Raw genomic sequence first — 21,471 nt, forward strand, 5'->3', positions numbered from 1 at the left:
GGCTGAGGCAAGACCAGAATTGGCAAGACAGTGAGATCCCCATCTCTATTTAAGAAAAAAAAGTGTATTCATAATTTGGTGTTTAAATGATTAGTTTAATTTTAATGCAGAAATCAGGCCAGGAAAATCTAAACTCAGCCTCCAAAGAAGTCCACATGAACACAGCAACATTAACAGCTAAAAAGGGAAAAAAACGATGCTAAGTGGTTGTATGGTTTTGTTTTTTTCCCAGGGTAAAGATTATAGCAGAATGAGAAAAAGAACAGAAATTAATAGAGTTTAGATCTTGCTAACTTACTGCTCCAGTAAAATTGTCATCTTTCAATAATCAGAAGCATAAAATCTTCTAGGGTTACCAATTTTTTCCTCATCTGTTTCTGTTCCATGATGACACTTTAACACTTAAGAGAGAAAGAAGAAATAAGAAATCTAAAAAAATAATTAAACCAACAAAATCAGGTGTTTTCTACTTATATTAGATACCTACAACAGTCAAATACACAGAGACAGAAAGTGGAGCTGTGGTTACCAGGAACTAGTGGGAGCAGAAAGTAGTTTGTTCAATGGGTACAGATTTCACTTTGGGATGATAATTTACATGTTCTGGAGACAGAGAATGGGTGACAATTACACAATAAGGTAAATGTACTTAATGCCCCCGAACTGTAAATTAAAAACGTTTTTGTTTTTGTTTTTTTTTTTTTGAGACAGGGTCTCATTCTGTCATCCAGGCTGGAGTACAGTGGCCCAATCTCACAGCAGCCTCGACCGCCTGGGCTCAAGCAATCCTCCCTCCTCAGCCCCTCAAGGCGCTGAGACCACAGGCATGTGCCACCTCACCCAGCTAATTTTTGTAAAGACAGGGTTTTGTTATGTTGACCAGGCGGGCCTCAAACTCCTGAGCTCAGGCAATCTACCCACCTCAGCTTTCCAAAGTACTGGCATTACAGGTGTAAGCCACTGTGCCCAGCAAAAAAAAAATATTTTAAAGAAAAAAATTTGATGTTTCAGCCAACAACTACTCTTCAAAACACAAAAGCTGCTGGGCACGGTGGCTCATACCTGTAATCCCAACACTTTGGGAGGCTGAAGAGGACAGATCACTCGAGGTCTGGAGTTCGAGACCAGCCTGGCCAAAATGGTGAAACCTTGTCTCTATTAAAATTTAAAAACTTAGCTGGGCGTGGTGATGTACACTTGTAATCCCAGCTATTCAAGAGGCTGAGGGAGGAGAATCACTTGAACGGAGGAGTCAGAGGTTGCAGTAAGCTGAGGTTGCACCCCCGCGCTCCAGCATGGACAACAGAGTGCAACTCTGTCTCAAAACAACAACAACACAAAGCCAACCTCAAAGCACAAAATCAGATCGAATTTTCTTGTCTTTTATAGTAGTACAAAGTTTTCAAACTCTCATTCACATTTTAGCACTCAAAACATAGTCTATTGTCATCTTAGCACTTTCAGAGGCCAAGGCGGGCAGATGGACTGAGTCCAGGAGTTGGAGACCAGCCTAGGCAACATGGTGAAATCCCACCTCTACCAAAAAAAAAAAAAAAAAAAAAACAGCACAGTCTACATCAATAACTGGTATATCGGAAGCAACTGGGATGCATTTTTTCCATTCTTTGAAGCATTACATTTATAGTTTAGCAAATAATTTCCTTCAAAGATCAGGACCCCTATCTTTGGTCAAAATAGCATTACTCTTAAAATCAGCTAGAGAATCTTATTATTGCTAATCAAGCGGTATTTTGAATAAGGGTTCAAGAAATGACATGGAAGATTTTTCATTTCAACATTACACTTATGGGAAAAATATCAAGATTTTCATACCTAGTTCTATAACATCACTAAGATACAAGTATATGGTTACAGTGATTATTACATGATACATTTAATTATTTTAAAAATCAGTGCTGGGAGGCCCAATAGTCATGGTGGATCACTGAGGTCGGGAGTTTGAGAGCAGCCCAGCCAACATGGTGAAACCCTGTCTCTACAAAATACCAGAAGTTAGGCAGATGTGGTGGCTCATGCCTGTAGTCCCAGCTACCTGGAAGGTTGAGACAAGAGAGTTGCTTGAACCTGGGAGGCAGAGGTTGCAGTGAGCTGAGAACACACCTTTGTACCCCAGCCCGGGTAACAAGAACCAAACTCTGTCTCATAAATAAGTTAATTAATTAATTAATTAATTTAATAAAAATCTGTTTGTAACTGCATTTTTCCTACAAATCTGTAAAGAGCAGTAATTCTCATCAGGTTGTATGCCAATTCAACTTGCAGGATTCCAGGACTCAGAAATATGAAATTCCCCTCTCCCACATCTACTAAGAGAACCCCAGTGATCTTCCAAATAGCTAGTGATTCTAAATACGACTGCTAATTCAAGTGACAAAAAAACATCATGCCATGATGCTCAAAAATGGTATATACCAAGTGACATCAAGCACTGGCTCACAAAAGGCTGATCTACAAAAGCTAGAAAACCAACTTGCTAAGATACTTCGCTCTAAGTATCTGACATATGGCCTGGGGGAGAAGCCTGGGTTACCAAAATCGCCTGACCACTGAGCGGAGTTTTATAGTGAATATGCTGTAGGATGGACATGGTTCATTAGCAGATCATATGTAAGTATAACATTTTACTGTTACTTAGATATCATACATATTAACTCTAACAAGAAGACAAGTGTCCCAGTGTTTACGTATCAAGTTTGAATAATCAAAGACTGCTAACACATTATATTGTGACAGGGATGAGTATGTCTTAAACGAAACTTCAGCAAGGCACAGTGACTTGCATCTATAATCCCAGCATTTTGGGAGGCTGAGGTGGGCGGATCTCCTGAGGTCAGGAGTTCAAGACCAGCCTGACCAACATGGCAAAACCCCGTCTCTACTAAAAATATAAAAATTAGCCAGGCATGGTGGCAAGCGCCTGTAGTCCCAGCTACTCGGGAGGCTGAGGCAGGACAATCACTTGTACTCAGGAGGCAGAGGCTGCAGTGAGCCAAGATCACACCACTGCAATCCGGCCTGGGCAACAGAGCGAGACTCTGCCTCAAAAAAAGTAAAATAAAATTCAAGTATGACAACACTAGTTAAAATGTTAGAAATGCTGGCTTGACTGGATGTTTAAAAAAACAAAAAAGATCAATACTATACTCTAAAAAATATCAATAGAACCTTGGAAACAGTTACCCACTAACGTAAACCATGATGATTTTTACCATCTCAGTTATCTGTTCAATAGTGATGGCAAGCTGATAGGAGACGTGTGGCCTAATATTAGTAAATTACCAGTCCTGCGACATTAATTTTGAAAAATACATTCAACAAAAATCTAGGTAAAGTTGAAACCATGTGTAAATTATTATTTTGGTGCATTACCTTTGGCTTACCCAATTTGCTTAGCTCTTTTCTCATTACCCAATAGAAGTTACATGAACTAACACAATTAAATGTATTCCTGAAAAGATATAGGTCAATACTGACTAATCAGAACTTTCTATCTAAAGCAGCTGTGACAAGACCTGGGAAAGATGATCAATTCTCACTCACAAATAACGAGTTCAGGTTGTCATTTAATAGAACTGCCATACTAATCCTGGTACCAATAGTCTCCCCAGTTAATTAAGCATCAGGAATAATTTAGGATCCTCTAACAAAGGAAAACCAAACAGTCCTAATTCTAAATGTTCTCAACTCAAAACATCAGAACCTTGGAATACAGGGTACTCATGTATAATATTGCCACCTAACATATGTTAAAAAGTCTAATTTCTTTAAAATAACATATCTAAAAGCAAACTAAAATCCAACACAGAGCCTATTTTTCTTTGATTCTATCAAGTATATGGGAAATAATTATTAAATATTCACTTGAAAAAATGAACCCTGTGTAAAAATAATCCCAAATTATTATCATCAAAAAAGCCTAACTAGCAATTATAAATTAATAAAACTAATGAAAACAGGGAGTGAAAAAAAGAAATGATAAAACCAACCCCTCCTCGCTGACCATCTACATGTATGGAACGGATGTGATCTGCCAGATCTGGGCTAGAGTTGAAGCAAGCCTGGCACTGGTCCCAACAACAATTATAGGCAATATTTTTGCTTGAAGAAGTAGTGCTTCCTTGTCCATTCATCATTGCTGGAGTTGAACGCCCACTGGAAATTGTGCTGTCTACATCCATTATAGTACTGCTTATGCTACAAAAGAAGAAAAAAGGCTGTGTTATTCCTAGAAATTCACTAACATGAATATGATCTTATAAATATTTAATTAAGATTACCACTTGACATTCTGCTCCAAGTGAACAAAGCATAGTAACCATATTCCCCATTAGGAAACAATGCTTTGTAATTAATTAGTTGGCAATGAAGTATATCAAGACAGAAACACGACAGTACCTCAAAATCAGATATGGAATAATTTCAGCAAACTTTTGGCAGGCATGAACTCGATACTATATCCTACAGAAAACAAGCCACACCCACACCCACACCCCCACACACACAGCTTATCACATCTCATCCTTTCCACAGTTCAAAGCAGCACGAGGCAGTAAGAGTTTCCAGCTGTAAATAATTCACAATCAAAGCATTATCTTTATGGCTCTGCAAATCACTTGCTGACCTCGTCTTTTCATTAATCTGAAAATACAACTGTTGCCACATCCTACTTCTTTACACGTCAAAGAATTTGGGAAACTTTGCAGTATTTTCCCTGCTAAATAAAAAAGCAGGAGAGAGAAAACTGGTCTCTGATTTTTCTACAGTACAAATAAAAAATATTCTCCTGGACCTAATTTTTTTTTTATATTAACTCTAGCCATCAAAAAAAGACAATGCCAATCAATCCCTTTTACTTTTTATTTACTAAGTATTACATATGTCCAGGCGTTGAGGCTCACACCTGTAATCCCAGCACTTTGGGAGGCCGAGGTGGGTGAATTACCTGAGGCTAGGAGTTTGAGACCAGCCTGGCCAACATGGTGAAACCCCATCTCTACTAAAAACACAAAAAATTAGCTGGACATGGTGGTGGGCGCCTGTAATCCCAGCTACTCAGGAGGCTGAGGCAGGAGAAACTCTTGAACCCGGGAGGCGGAGGTTGCAGTGAGTCCAGATTGCATCAGGGCACTCAAGCCTGATCAACAACAGGCCGGGGTGTTGTTGGCTCTGTCTCAAAAATAAACTATTACAGAGTAGTGACTCTTTTATTTACTTAAGGTATATATCAACAGGCAAAACACTCAAAAATTCACACCTTAATAAAATGTACCCCATTTCTGCCTTCATTTTAAAAGTAATTCACTTATTTTCTTTTTTCAAAATCTTCTCAATAATAAATTACATCAAAGTCTCTTCAATCATAAGTGTCAAGAGGAAGAATGTTTTCAGACTAAATCTAAGAAAAGTTGTGTATCTGCTTGCAATTTAAGCAATACCACAAGTCAAATTGTGAAAATTATATTAACTTTAAAGAGGCATGCTTCCCTCCCCTCAAGTTTTTATTATGGAAAATTTCAAAGACACAAAGTATACCTAAGTCTGAATTCAATTAACACTTTGCCCTATTTGCTATCTGTAATCTGTTTTTCTGAATCATTTGAAAGTTGCAGGCATCATGACACTCAACCACAATTATTAGAGCATATACCTTATTTTAAAAAAGAACATTCAGGCTGGGCCCAGTGGCTCACACCTACAATCCCAGCACTTGGGGAGGCTGAGGGGCGTGGATCACAAGGTCAGGAGTTCAAGACCAACCTGGCCAAAATGGTGAGACCCATCTCTAATAAAAATACAAAAATTAGCTGGGTATGGTGGCAGGCACCTGTAATCCCTGCTACTTGGGAGGCTGAGGCACAGAACTGCTTGAACCTGGCAAGTGGAGGCCCCAGTGAGCCAAGATCACGCCACTGCACTCCAGCCTGGGCAACAGAGCAAACTCCATCTCAGAAAACAACAACAACAACAACAATTCACCTATATACAATATGACCTATTTGCTCACACCTGAGAAAATTTACATGAATTTTGTTAGTTTATTAAGTAAGCTTTATAATGATCCGTGTCTAACATCAAATGCACCCATTCTGGAGGGTGGAGGGATGTTAAGACATGGTCTTCACTCTGTTGCCAAGCCTACAGTGCAGTGGTGCTATCATGCTCCACTGCAGCCTTGACCTACCAGGCTCAAGGGATCCTCCCACCTCAGCCTCCTGAGTAGCTGGGCCTACAGGCAGGCACCACTATGGCTAACTAAATTTTTTAAATTTTTGTAGAGATGAGGTTTCTTTATGTTGCCCAGGCTGGTCTCCTACTCCTGGGCTCAGGAAATCCTCCCAAAGTACTGGGACTACAGGTGTGAGGCACTGCACCCAGCTGTTTTTACTTTTTGTAGAGGCAGAGTCTTGTTTTCTTGCCCATGGTAGAAACGTACCCATTCTTAAAAGCAAAGATATTTTTGTAGGATGCTTCAAACATGAAAAAAAGTCTCAGGCTTTCCTTTATTTTATATTTTATTATTTTATTTTATTTTGAGACGGAGTTTCGCTCTTGTTACCCAGGCTGGAGTGCAATGGCGCGATCTCGGCTCACCGCAACCTCCGCCCCCTGGGTTCAGGCAATTGTCCTGCCTCAGCCTCCCGAGTAGCTGCAATTACAGGCATGCGCCACCATGCCCAGCTAATTTTTTGTATTTTTAGTAGAGACGGGGTTTCACCATGTTGACCAGGATGGTCTCGATCTCTTGACCTCGTGATCCACCCGCCTCGGCCTCCCAAAGTGCTGGGATTACAGGCGTGAGCCACTGCACCTGGCTCAGGCTTTCCTTTAAAAGCTATTCTAGTATCTGAGCTCACCTGACTACCTACCTAGCTAGTTAAATGCAGTAAATATATATTTACCTGCCTCATCAATATAGATCCTAAATTGCAACTCTATGGCTTCATTCTAAAATTCTGTAATCTCCATAAGATTATCAAATGTGAAATCAGCTCTTGAAGATCTGAATACACATATATTGTTTGTTGTCGCAGGAATAAATCGGGAATAGTGATTTTCTATACTGAAATACAAATTTTATTTAAACTCTAGAAATTTCAAGTATCAAGAAGCCCTTAACCCTGACACGGTTACCTATTTTCTCTATCATTTGCTTTATATTTTTTGAGCATTCAATTCTAAGCAAATACTTACATAAACCATACTAATTTAATTCCAAGGCAAATACTAATAATTCTAAGTGAACAACTAATCATACCCAATTTATAAACAATCTCAGGAAAAGTAATAAAAACTCAATGAACTACCGTGGTACAATCTCCAAGGTATAGTTAAGTAAAACCCACACAAGTGCATAGTAATGTTCCAATCTGCATACCTAAGTGAGGGAGGGAGACAGAGATACAGCTAGTCTCCAAGGCTACAGAAAGATATACAAAACTCAGCTAAATGTTTGGGGGAAGGGAAGAGTGAGAGAGAACCCTATCTTTCACTGTATACACCCTTTTATACCATTTTAACCATGTTGCACTTGATTAAAAGGTCCAACATCAGTTGAAAACCAAATCAATGCCTCTGTTGGTAAGACCAAAAAAAAAAAGACCATTTTTTTTAACTGGACAGTGAGGGTTAAGAGAGACTCATAAGGCCAGGCACAGTGGCTCACGCCTGTAATCCCAGCACTTTGGGAGGCCGAGGCGGGTGGATCACGAGATCAAGAGATCAAGACCATCCTGGTCAACATGGTGAAACCCCGTCTCTACTAAAAACACACAAAAAATTAGCTGGGCATGGTGGCGTGTGCCTGTAATCCCAGCTACTCAGGAGGCTGAGGCAGAGGAATCACTTGAACCCAGAAGGCATAGGCTGTGGTGAGCCGAGATCGCGCCATTGCACTCCAGCCTGGGTAACAAGAGCGAAACTGTCTCAAAAAAAAAAAAAAAGAAGAGAGACTTATATACCTGTGAAACATCATTATGCAATCTATCTACATAGTACTTAATGTACTTTTGCTCATTATCTTTCCCAAAGAAAGGGAACCATACAACGAAGTCCAAAATCTGAGAAGAGAAAGCACTGCTGAGTCCGTCTACGGTGGCATCACACATCTGAAACAGTACCTCATGTGGACAGAGCTCCTCATAAAGACAGCATAATGTGTCAAGGGCAGGAGCTTTGCCTACCACTGGGGACCAAGCTGCGAATGCAATGGCCGAGAAGGTATGGTGAATACAAAGGCAGGTCCCCAGGACACTCGAGACACCCCACACAGAGTCTCCCCCAGGCTGAAGAGGGCCCACGAAGTTCTGCTTCACAGCCCCCCTTAGGCTCCTCCAACTTCCAGGAAGTACCCAATCCTAAGCCGTCACACTCCCTTTTGGCCCCAGACACATGCTGCCACCAGTGGTCTTCTCCATTCTCACAACTGATGAAGGCAACAGCAGAGAACAGAAAACAATGACAGGTAACTTCTGATTTTGACAGGACACTGAGCTACATAGGGATTTCACAGAAAGCAATGCCCTTCCTCCTATAATACGTTATGTAACAAGAGACAATCCACCTAAACTTATATTTCTAGAACCATCCACGTTAACATCTTTTCACACAGTTAACTATCCTTTTCAATGAACACTTACTGATTGCATGAAATGTGAAGACCTATATAGCCTGCTGTTTGGAAGAATGCCTAAGCCAGACGATATACTCGCACTGTGCAGATCGCGTGGATAACCTAAAGCAGTATTTCTCAAACCTTCATGTGCACATCAATCAAATGGCCCTTATTAATTGCAGATTCTGATTCCTCCCAACAGCTAGAGCAATCAACTGTATGATATTATAAAAATGGTTTCCTTTGAAAATTCGAAGCCCATCTCACTCATACATCCAGAAAAGCCCCATCTTTGAGACTCAAATTACTTCCAGGCAAGTATCTGCTTGTCGGACCTGACCAGGACCGACAGGATTGCCAATATTGAGAAAGTTATAAAGAGCAGTTTGCTAAATGACAAGGTACATGAGCATAGGAAGCAATACATGGATGCTTATGTTATCATGACTAAAGGACAAAACTGTGGTCTTAAAGTAACTGAGAAAAGTTTGGTTTCTGATACACACTGCAAATAATCTTTAAGAAACTACCACTTAGGCCGGGTGCGGTGGCTCAAGCCTGTAATCCCAGCACTTTGGGAGGCCGAGGAGGGTGGACCACTTGAGGCCAGGAGTTCGAGACCAGCCTGGCCAACATGGTGAAACTCTGTCTCTACTAAAAATACAAAAAAAAAAAAAAAAAACAATTAGTCTGGTGTGGTGGCAGGCACTTATAATAAGCAGCTACTTGAGATGCTGGGGCAGGAGAATCACTTGAACCTGAGAGGCAGAGGTTGCAGTGAGCGGAGATCACACGATTGCACTCCAGCCTGGGCAACAAGAGCAAGACTCCATCTCAAGGGAAAAAAAACTAGCTTGGCATGTTGGCACGCGCCTGTAATCCAAGCTACTTAAGAGGCCAAGGTACAAGGATTGCTAGAAGTCCAAGACTGCAGTGAGCTGTGACTGTGCCACTGCACTCCAGCCTGGTGACAGAGCGAGGTTCTATCTCAGAAGTCTGAGGTAAATGGACGGGGCAAACCTTATCAGCAGTCTTCTTCTGGTAACTTTGGGTCATTCTCTTCTCCCCATATCTTTAGTGAGGTCTAGCCTACCAAAATGTCCAACTTTATTTCTTTTAGTATATTTGCTTCCAAAGCAAGCACTGAAATGTCTAACTTTAAAGGAATGTAGAGGACAGCGACTTGAAGGATTGAGAGGGTAAAACCTGAAACCAAGTATAATTTACTGACATTAGAAAAACTAAAATAGACAAATTTGAGAATGTTCTATAAATATGTCACTGAGTAAAAAGGCTACGGCTCTGCTGCACTGGTGTTTCCACCACCCTAATTTAAGCCTTCACATCTCCATTCACATTTAATCACGCCTGCAAATCATACACCTTATACCTTAACCAATTAAAAACCTTCCCCTACAATTACTTTCTGAATGCTCCCTTCACTTACAGGACTAGCCAAGTGTGTGGGGGGGGGTAACAATTAAAAGTTGACGTAAGGCCAAGCGAAGTGGCTCACACCTGTAATCTTAGCATTTTGGGAGGCCAAGGCAGGCAGACAACAAGGTCAAGAGAACAAGACCATCCTGGCCTACATGGTGAAACCCTGCCTCTACTGAAAATACAAAAATTAGTTGGGCGTGGTAGCACATGCCTGGCTACTCGGGAGGCTGAGGCAGGAGAATCGCATGAACCCAGGAGGCAAAGGTTGCAGTGAGCGAAGATCACGCCACTGCACTTCAGCCTGGCAACAGAGCAAGACTTCATCTAAAAAAAAGTTGACAAAAAACAGTATTAGAGTTTCTGTACCAAGTTTGAGGTTCTGGTCACTTTTGCACTTGTGACGGGAAATGAAGACAATTAAGGTCATTAAGCAATGTTGTCTTCCAAATAAAATGTCCTCACTACTAATCCCTGTCCCTACACCAGCAGAACTAACGTGGTCAGGTGCAGTTTCTCGCACCTGTTAATCTCAGCACTCGGGAAGGCAGAGGTGGCGAATGGCTTGAGCTCAGGAGTTGGAGATCAGTCAACCAGGCAACATGGTGAGACCCTGTCTCTATTTTTAGAAAAGAAAGAATTAAGGTACACACAGAGATTGCAAAAAAACTGTCCATATCTGCAAATCAGATTTGCAGGGCCAAGCAGTCAAACAGAGTAAAGGTATAAATTGGAGGCCAGGCACAGTAAATCAAGCCTGTCATCCTAGCACTTTGGGAGGCCAAGGTGGAGTCTGCAGTCACCTATGATCCTGTTCCCCCACCCTCCAGCCCTGGTGACAGACCAAGACTCTGTCTCAGAAAAAGAAAGAAACTGGATGCTAAAACTGACATAAATATGTATCATCCACAAACACCCATGAGACGTAAGGAGACAAAAATTCTACCAGTCTGAGGAATATTTAACAGAGGATAAGAATTAGCATTATGAACTTAGTTTAACTTTCTTTTTTTTTTAATAGAGATGGGGTTTCATCATGTTGGTCAGGCTGGTCTTGAACTTCTGACCTCAAGTGATCCACCCACCTTGGCCTCCCAAAATGCTGGGATTACAAGCCTGAGCCACCTCACCCAGCTTAGTTTAACTTTATAATTGACAAAAGCTATGTTTAGAAATAAGTATATAGGCCAGGTGTGGTGATTCACGCCTGTAATCACAGCACTTTAGGAGGCTGTGGGTGGATCATCTGAGGTCAGGAGTTCGAGACCAGTCGGGCCAACATGATGAAACCCCATCTCTACTAAAAATACAAAAATCAGCACGGTGTGATGGCAGGCACCTGTAACCCCAGCTACTTGGGAGGCTGAGGCAGGATAATCGCTTGAACCCGGGAGGTAGAGGTCACAGTGAGCTGAGCCAAGACCACCATTGCACTCCAGCCTGGGCAACAAGAACAAACCTCTATCACAAAAAGAAAGAAAGAAGTATACAGGCCAGGCATGGCGATTCACGCCTGTAATCCCAACACTTTGGGAGGCCAAGGTGAGAGAACTGCTTGAGGCCGAGAGTTCAAGACCATCCTGGGCAACATGGCAAGACCCAATCTCTACAAAAAATCTTAGAAGAAAGTAAGCCTACATAGTTTTTAAAAGCCTATTGATCAAACTAGGTAAGCATTACAACAATACAAAGGAAGTCTTAATCTAATCACATTAATACGTAAGCTGTCATTCATCTAACAGGTGATATTCCTTTCATCTATAAAACTGCCACTTATACTAGAAAGATTACACTATGTCTCTCCCACCCTTATAATCAAATTTCTTGAAGGGTAAAATTCAAAACATTGCAAAAGTATCTAAGAATCCCCTGTATCTTAAGAAGTCTGAGATTGTACACCTAATACACAACTCTTACCATTTGTCATCTCCCTTCATTGAAACAGATTACAATTATGTGCCCTAATATTAATTCTAGGGTTAACAAAAGGATTAAAAGCTAAAACAACCAACTGAAACAGGTTACTTCAAGAAAACCATGAACCAAAAAAGAAAAAACCATAACAATCTTGCCTGTTACATGTTATGACTCTTAAGGAAAAAAAAGCAATTACGTAACCTACCACATAAAATAGGAAAAGGCACTCTAAATCTTGTGCCCACTTTTTATAGCAGCAGCTAACACTGAGCATTTGCTATATATTCTGCATTGTTCTATGTGCTTGTGTCAGATTGTATTTTTTAAAAGATGACCACTTTTGGCCAGGAGCAGTGGTTCATGCCTATAATCCCAGCCAGCACTTTGGGAGGTCGAGGCAGGCAAATCACTTGAACCCAGGAGTTCAGGACCAGCCTGGGCAATATGGTGAAAACTCAGTCTGCTTTTTTCTTTTTCTTTTTCTTTTTTTTTTAATTTTTCTGCCCTTCTCCTGATCGTAAACTCCGTCTTGATAAAAATAAAAATCCCAGCACTCTGGGAGGCCAAGGCAGGCGGATCACTTGAGGTCAGGAGTTCAAGACCAGCCTGGCCAACATGATGAAACCTCACCTCTATTAAAAATACAAAATTAGCTGTGTGTAGTGGCACACACCTGTAATCCCAGCTACTCAGGAGGCCGAGGCAGGAGGATCACTTAAACCTGAGAGGGAGAGGTACAGTGAGCCAAGATCATGCCACTGCACTCCAGTCTGGGCAAGAGAGCAAGAATCCATCTCAAAAACATATAAATAATAAATAACAAAAGTTGGCCACTTTTACGCCAGGTGCAGTGATGCACAGCTGTAGTCCCAACTACTCAGGAGGCTGAGGTGGCAGGATGGCTTGAGTATCAGAGCTCAACATTGCAGTATGCCACGACTGTGCCTGTGAATAGCCACTGCACTCCAGCCTGGGAAACCCAGCAAGTGAGACCTTGTCTTAAAATAAAAAAAAAAAAAATTAAAACATGGTCATTTTTGAAAGATCCCATCCTACTCCTCTTCTTCATTATACAGGTGTGGTCTGTGTTACCTCCCCTTGAATCTGATCAGGCCTGAGACTTCTGTAGAAGTAATACTGCCAGACTTCCAAGGCTAAAGTCATAAAAAGGAACAGTTTCAGCCTGGCTCGCTCTCTCTCTGAACACTCAGCCTGGGAATCCTCAACTACCAGATAAGAAATCTGGCTCCTGTGAAGCCGCAAAGCTGAAGAGATCCCGTGAAGAACATACACAGAGCTAGAGAAAGATGCCTGAGAAGCCCCAGCTGTTCTGATCCCCAGCAGTTTTGAGTGTTCTCAGCCCAGGCACCAGACACGTGACAGAAACGTGCCATGAGTCAGTGAGCATTCTGATTCCAGTTTCCAGTCTTTAAGGTGCTTCTACAAGCTGATACCAAGCAGAGCAGAAATGAGCTGACCCTGTAGAGCCGGGCCCAGATCACAGATTCATAAGCAAAATAAATGCTGTAGTTTTTTCTTCTTATTTTTAAATAGAGACAGGGTTTCATCATGTTGGTCAGGCTGGTCTCGTACTTCTAACCTCATGATCTGCCCGACGCAGCCTCCTAAAGTGCTGGGATTACAGGCGTGAGCCACCGTGCCCAGCATAAATGCTGCAGTTTTAAACCACTAAATGTTGGAAAAGGGCTGTCATGCAGCTGTAATGACTGGAACAATGCTGATTATGTATTAACTCTGCAATGCTTACAGCAACTCTAACAAGTGTTATTAGTACCGTTTTCTTCCAGAGAAACTAAGACACAAAATGGGATTTGCCCATAGTCAAACCAGTGCAAAACAGTAATGCCAAAAAACCCCTGTCATACTACTATGCATTCAAAGGAGAAACCTGAATTACTGATTAGGAAATAACTGAAATATAGCCTATAATACATCAAAGTGGCATTAACACTCCTTTAGTGCAACAAACAAACAAAAAATGACACTTTTTTGTGAGACAGTGTCTCACTCTGTTGCTCAGGCTGGAGTTCAGTGGCACAATCATAGTTCACTGCAGCCTCAACTTCCCAGGTTCAAGCGATCCTCCCACCTCAGCCTCCGGAGAAGCTGGGCCTACAGGTGTGCACCACCACATCTGGCTTTTGGGGAGGGGGACAGGCAGGAAGAAAAATAGAATCTCACTATGTTGCCTAGGCTGGTCTCAAACTCGTGGGTTGAAGTGATCCTCCCTCCTCAGCCTCCCAAAGTGCTGAGATTACAGGCATGAGTCACCACACCAGGCTGACATTTTCACCTAGTATGCAAAACTTTCATCTAGTGTAGCACACAAGCAAAAGTTATTTGGTTTTGTACATTCATAGTGTGTAACACAAAAGAGATAATTAAATATATACATAAAATTTGACCCATTCAGGCAGATAGTTTTACTAATAAGATAAACTATTAAATTTGATTAATACGACTCATCTTCATAAAATTAATTCATGGTCAGTCACAGAAAGCAACACTGTCCTCAGGTAGAAATTGTCCCAAATTTACAACCTCGTCCATGGAAACGGATTTGAGCAGAACAATGACAACATAAAATTCAACTCCAAATACTCCTTCCCAGAGCAATGGGGCAGTAACTTTTTCTACTTAGGAAGAACAAAGACTAAATCATAAAACTGATCTTAAACAGGATTAAGGAATTTAGACACATTAGATTCTGTAAGGCCACCTGGTTTTGCTTTCTTTAAACTCAAACAATTAGGGGGAAAAAGGTGAAGACAAGTGTCTATTACATGTGTTTTGTGTGTGTGTTATAAATAAGTCACATTTCCCTAAGGCCCTTCGGATGCATCTAAGGTGGAAGGAACTCTACTTCCATATGATCCAGTAAATTTGTACTGTCACCTATAAATAAACCTCTGTTCAGGCCGGGCGCGGTGGCTCACGCCTATAATCCCAGCACTTTGGGAGGCCGAGGCGGGTAGATCACGAGGTCAAGATCGAGACCCTCCTGGTCAACAAGGTGAAACCCAGTCTCTACTAAAAATACAAAAATTAGCTGGGCATGGTGGCGCGTGCCTGTAATCCCAGCTACTCAGGAGGCTGAGGCAGGAGAATTGCTTGAACCCAGCAGGAGGCGGAGGCTGCAGTGAGCTGAGATCGTGCCATTGCACTCCAGTCTGGGTAACAGGAGCGAAACTCCGTCTCAAAAAAAAAAAAAAAAAAAAACCTTTGTTCAGAGTAAACTCCTAAACCTAGTTAGTGCTTTGCACATAGTAAATGCTCATCATTTTCAGTAAGAACCTTAAGTAGGATTTTTTTAAGGCAAGTAAAATACATGGCTTTGTCACACTAAAATAATGTTTAAAAAGTTAACTGGAAGCACACTAGAAATCCTTAGCCAAAACCAAGATAGTATCACTATTATTACACGCTATTATCACTGTAATTTAAAAAGCTAAAATGCATTTTTATCATCAAGAAAAAGACTACTTTCTATCCCCACAATTATTTCTCTGGTTAAAGACAAACTGTTTTTTTTCCTGAAGACCCAGCAACATTCATTAAATTGGCCAAAAGGGACTTTATGCAACAATGATGAAATATAGTCTATGGGAAACAAGGTGGCTGCATTCTTTTATCACCACTATGAGCTGAGCACATTACTTTAAACTTCTCATATCAAATCTATCACCCTTTAAGATTACTTCACCCACATTTTCACCCAGCTTAAAAGATCAGCAAACAGTTGACACCTTCACAAACACTAGAAACATTCCACTTCAACACAACTATACTAGGAACTTAGGTTTACCTTTTTACAGACATTAAAAATGTATATACACGAAGATGGTATGTTTTAAAAAAATCCACTATGAAGAACAACCCATTTTATAAAGAAGCAATTACATTTGAGTTTTTCAGTGTTAAATCATAAAAAGATCTTTACTAAGAAAACACTGAGGAAAAAAACCTTATCAAATGATTTCAGTATATAGTCTGGCAGGAATGACCAGTCATTCTTGACTCAACACCTCAAAACACATGTTGAAACAACAACTTCCAAGATTAACTTAAAACACTAAAAAATCTACTGCCAATTCATCTATTCTCGGTTTTATTTATTTATGTATTTATTTATTTGAGGCAGGGTCGCACTCTGTCGCCCAGGCTGGAGTGCAGTGGCACGATCTCAGCTCACTGCAGCCTCCACCTCCACCTCCCAGGGTCAAGTGATTCTCCTGCCTCAGCCTCCTGAGTAGCTGGGGTTACAGGAACCCGCCACTACATCAGGCTAATCTTGGTACTTTCAAAAGTATTTATGAAAAGTAATGACGGCCAGGAGTGGTGGCTCACACCTGTAATCCCTGCACTTTCGGAGGCCAAGGAGGGAGGATTGCTTGAGCTAAGGGGTTCGAGACCAGCCTGGGCAACACAGGGAGACCCCATTGCTACAAAAAATGAAAAAATTAGCTGGGCATGGCGGTGGATGCCTGTAGTTCCAGCTATTTTGAAGGCTGAGGCAGGAGAGTCACTTGGGTCCAGGAGTTTGAGGATGCAGTGAGCTGTGATGATACGCAGCACTCCAGTCTGAGTGACAGACAGAGCAACACCCTGTCTCAAAGCAAAAAACACAACAAAACAAAAACAACTGTTCTCTTTTTCTTTCATCAGCCACACTAATGAAACTGAAAAAGAAGAAATATGCAATCAGGTATTTCCACATTCAGTTGAATTCAACCAATTACTGAGAATGAATTCAGGTAATGTATGAGTACAGAAGGTAAGTTCTGCGAGTATAAATGAGACCCAATCTTTAACTTTTTTGGGACATGGAGTTTTGCTCTCTTGTCCAGGCTGCAGTGCATGGCACAATCTTGGGTCACTGCAATCTCCACCTCCGGGTTCAAGCTATTCTCCTGTCTCAGCCTCCTAAGTAGCTGAGATTACAGACATGTTCCTAATTTTTGTACTTTCACTAGAGACAGGGTTTCGCCATATTGGCCAGGCTGGTCTGGACCTGACCTCAAGTGATCCACCTGCCTTGGTCTCCCAAAGTGCTGGGATTCCAGGTGTGAGCCAACATGCCTGGCTTGATCTTTACTTTTAAAAATGTTACAGCCTAGAGAAAATAAACACAAATGGGTATTTTAATACCACACCATTAATATGAAACAGAAATATAATGACTTCTGGCCAGGCACAGTGGCTCATGCCTGTAATCCTAGCACTTTGGGAGGCTGAGAAGAGAATCATGTGAGCTCAAGAGTTCAAAACCAGTCTAGGCGACATAGCGAGACCTCATCTCTATTTTCAAAAATTAACTAATTTTTAAAAAAGAAATATGGTCATTTTTAAACTCAGAAGAACCTACCTAAAATATCCTTGAGATCCTGAATATAGCAAAGCCACACGTGGCAATATTCTGGGTTTGTCGGAAGAACAGAATATATAATCTATTTGCTTAACTACATTTAAGGCGCTTGCCAAGTCTACAGCAGTATCCTCGCATCTGAGCTCCAAAGTTTTTCATACTGTTTTGTCAAAGACCCTCATTTTTAAGAAAAAGAATCAATGTGAGCTTCACAGAAATGAAGGATTTGCCAAATTTCCTGACGACAATAAAGCCAACACTGCAATACTGATCACTTATCCTCAGCTGGAACATTCTTTCCACTACAACATCTCTTCACGAGAAACGGGTATATGAGTAAGTCCAAGAAGTAAAGACATGCCGCGTCTGTGTCACCTTACTCACCCTGACACTGCTCCTATTTTACAGACAAGAAAGCCAATTTTGAGATCACCTCCACGCTCTTTCACTACTCAGTGTTCCCTCAGTTATTCTAGTGATGGTGTGTCCAGAAAAACAATGCAAACTATTGTTCAAATTCAATCCTCAAGGTAACACATTCAGAAATAAATGACATTTATGCAGCCAGGTGCTACAGATAAAGTCCAATCAAGACAGACATGGCTTTTCTTCTCAGGGAGCACACAATCCAGCAGCAGAGATAAATAGCAAACAATTACCCAGCCGGGCGCGGTGGCTCACGCCTGTAATCCCAGCATTTGGGGAGGCCGAGGTGGGTAGATCACGAGGTCAAGAGATCGAGACCATCCAGGTCAACATGGTGAAACCCCATCTCTACTAAGAATACAAAAATTAGCTGGGCATGGTGGCGCGTGCCTGTAATCCCAGCTACTCGGAAGGCTGAGGCAGGAGAACTGCCTGAACCCAGGAGGCGGAGGCTGCGGTGAGCCGAGATCGCGCCATTGCACTCCAGCCTGGGTAACAAGAGCGAAACTCCGTCTCAAAACAAACAAACAAACAAAAAAAACAATTACCCATATTGTGGTGAAAGCAATAAAGAACTCAATGCTGGCAATATGTCTAACAAGGAACCAGCCTGTTCAAGGTAAGGCTTCAATGTGAACTAGGAGTTATACAGACAGAAGGTGAAGAGAAGGAAAAGAATTTGATTCACTAACCTATATTGAGAGATGTACATCCTTGTGTTGGGATGAACAGCCTCACTTGAGCGACTAATTCTTCATTCCCAAGTCCAGTGTGCATCCTTAGATCTAGGAAGGAGTTTCCTGAACACGCTAGGTTCATTCCTGCCTGTATGTCTCAGACTTTCTGGATTCTCTCCCTCATCATCCACCCAAGCCTAAAATCTGTCTCCCCTCCCGCAAAACCTTAAGTCACTGACTCTACAATACGCTCCGACTGTCACCCAGGTTTGACCACAGTGGCAGATCATAGCTCACCGCAGCCTCAAACTCCTGGGCCCAAATGACCCTCCCGCCTCGGCCTTTCAAGTAGCTAGGAATTGAGGCATGTGCCATCACGTCTGGCTAATTTTTTCATTTTTTGTAGAGATGAGATCTCACTACATCGCCCTGGCCAGTCTCGAACTCCTAGGCTCAAGGGATCCTCCCATCTTGGCCTTCCCAAGTACAGGGACGACAGGTATGAGCAACCATACCTGGCTCAAGTTCTAATTTGAATGTACCATGTCAAAATTTACAGAAAATAATCCAAGAATCTCTTTAGGCTGCTCTTTTAAAAACTAAGTATCTGAGAAGATAACATCATTTCTTACCACTAAATGGGGCACAATGGGTCTTAGTTTTTAAGACCAATATATTATGTTCACAAATGCAAACTATTCATCACAAAAATAAATTCATCATGAGTGAGACCACCACAACAAATTCCCATTACTAGGAAAGTCATTCCAAAACTGTTTACCAACAGAAAACCGGTGTGCTTGCTTCAGCATTATACATGATAAAGTTCGAACAGTACAGAGAAGATTCGCATGACCCCTGCACAAGGATGACACGCAAATTTAGGAAGCATTCCACTTCTTTTCTAATTGCTGTTAATACGTACATGCGGCTAGTTATCTTCTAAAAAAAACCTAGCTCCCTTTTTTTTACAAGATAACTCTCTGCATGTACATATTAACAATTTAAAATGAAAGGTTGTATATGAAGGCTTTTAGGCCCACCACAGACATAGAAAATTGATTAAAATGTAGCTGCTGTAATGAAATATTTTGGTCTACCATATCCTTATGCAAATTTCTGCAAAACTCATTTGCAGATTCTTGCCATACATCTAACACCTAATTGATAGAGTACTTTTGGGTATTCCAGATCAGACAGCACTTCATAATAGACGTTACTCGCTGTTACCAACTTATTTGTGCCGTGATTGTCTCTGAGGTAAGGGCTTTGTTTTATACTCTGCTGTATCCCCAGAATTTAGAAGAATACCAGGCATGAGGTTGGGTGTGGTGCCTCAAGCCTGTAATCCCAGCACTTTGGGAGGCTCAGGCAGGCAAATCATTTGAGGTCAAGAATTTGAGACCAGCCTGGTCAACATGGTGAAACCATGTCTCTACCAAAAATACAAAAAAAAAACCAGCCGGGTGTGGTGGCAGCCGCCTGTAATTCGAGCTACTTGGGAGGATGAGGCTTGAACCCAGGAGGAAGAGGTTGCAGTGAGCCGAGATCATACCACTGAGCTCCAGCCTGGGCAACAGAGTAAGACTCCATCTCAAGAAAAAAAAAGATTATCCTTCCATTAGTTACAAAAATGAAGTTCTCTTACCATGAAAGCTATCTATAAAATCCAGTTTGATGTAATCTACAGCAGTTTATGGGAACTAGGAATCCTTTCCAAATTCAAAATAACTGGTAGAAAAATCTCAAAGGCAAATAGGAGATGTTTTAGAACTAAGATTATCAAGACCATAAGCCAGTTTCACTAGTAAGACTTCTTCATACAAGTCACAAATCTACTACCCTGAAATGATGACATTAAACAGTATTTTGTAGCCTCTAATGTTTAAGCATTAAGAAAACCAAGTTTACAAAAAATGGAAAAAAAAAAGAAAACCAAGTTTGCTTGGTTATCAAGTTTTAACTTTAGTTGGATTTGTGAGACCTGCAATATACTTATTATGAAATAAGATGTAAAATTATATATTCAAGCTAATACCTGTCAAATGAAGCCAAAACTCTACTTCCTGAAATTTACTTAGCCAATAATTCCTTTGTCTCCTGAAGTAATTTAATAAATAGATACTAACTAAAAACAAAACTCTGACATATATCCCTTGTTTTTTGGGGGTTTTTTTGAGTCTCACTCTGTCACCCAGGCAGGAGGGCAGTGGCACCATCTCTGCTCACTGCGACCTCCGCCTCCCTGGGTTCAAGCAACTCCAGGCCCATAGGCATATGCCACCACTCCAGGGTGATTTTTGTAATTTTAATGTAGACAGAGTTTCACTGTGTTGGCCAGGCTGGTCTCGAACTCCCAACCTCAGATGATCTCTGTCTACCTTGGCCTCCCATAGTGCTAGGCTTACATACATGAGGCACCAAGCCAGGACTCCACTAAGGTGAATTATTAAGTGGAAATAACAGAGGACTTGAGAACCTTTGCTCAGATTCAGCTCCACCATGTCCATGCTCTATGTACTGTCCTGAGTAAGATACTCAACTTCCTCTTCATCGGTTAAACCAAAGTCAAAATAATACCTATCTTGCGCCACAGTTGTGAGAATGACATGGCAGACATTTAAACTGCACAATGCTGGGCACGCATACATGTATACTTGGTAAATGAAAAATGTAGTAGATGCTGACTCTATAAACTAGTGTCAACTTTCAGATGTGTGATAGTATTAGAGACGGAAAACAGCACATGCTTCACAGTGCAGTTTACATTAATTTTTAATTTTCTTGAAGACATTCTCCTTCCTACCCATGCCTACACAGTTCAGCACAATTTTTCTTTTTCTTTTTTTCTGTTTTGTTGTTTGAGATGGAGTCTCTCTCCATCCCCAGGCTGGAGTGCAGGGCCGTGATTTCGGCTCACTGCAACCTCTGCCTCCCAGGTCCCGGTTCCAGCGATTCTCCTGCCTCGGCCTCCCGAGTAGTTGGCATTACAGGCA

The 21,471-nt window shown here is 41.4% G+C and overlaps 1 protein-coding gene and 1 non-coding gene across 6 annotated transcripts in view; one reads left to right on the plus strand and one right to left on the minus strand.

The window, feature by feature from the left end:
• AEBP2 (AE binding protein 2) overlaps positions 1-21,471 on the minus strand; it is a 115,144-nt gene that overhangs the window by 91,516 nt on the left and 2,157 nt on the right. For all 5 annotated transcript variants that reach the window (XR_008473585.2, XM_035255194.3, XM_035255195.3 and 2 more), the window contains exon 2: positions 4,008-4,215. Coding sequence is in view for 4 of the 5 variants with exons in the window: in XM_035255194.3 (XP_035111085.2) it covers positions 4,008-4,215 (208 nt within the window). In the remaining variant the exon portion in view is untranslated. The remainder of the gene's footprint in view (positions 1-4,007; positions 4,216-21,471) is intronic.
• On the plus strand, positions 19,272-19,378 carry LOC118144595 (U6 spliceosomal RNA). The gene has a single exon (XR_004729363.1). It is a non-coding gene; the product is annotated as a U6 spliceosomal RNA (small nuclear RNA).

Source organism: Callithrix jacchus, chromosome 9 (genome assembly GCF_049354715.1).
Source record: "Callithrix jacchus isolate 240 chromosome 9, calJac240_pri, whole genome shotgun sequence".
NCBI classification, from domain to species: Eukaryota; Metazoa; Chordata; class Mammalia; order Primates; family Cebidae; genus Callithrix; species Callithrix jacchus.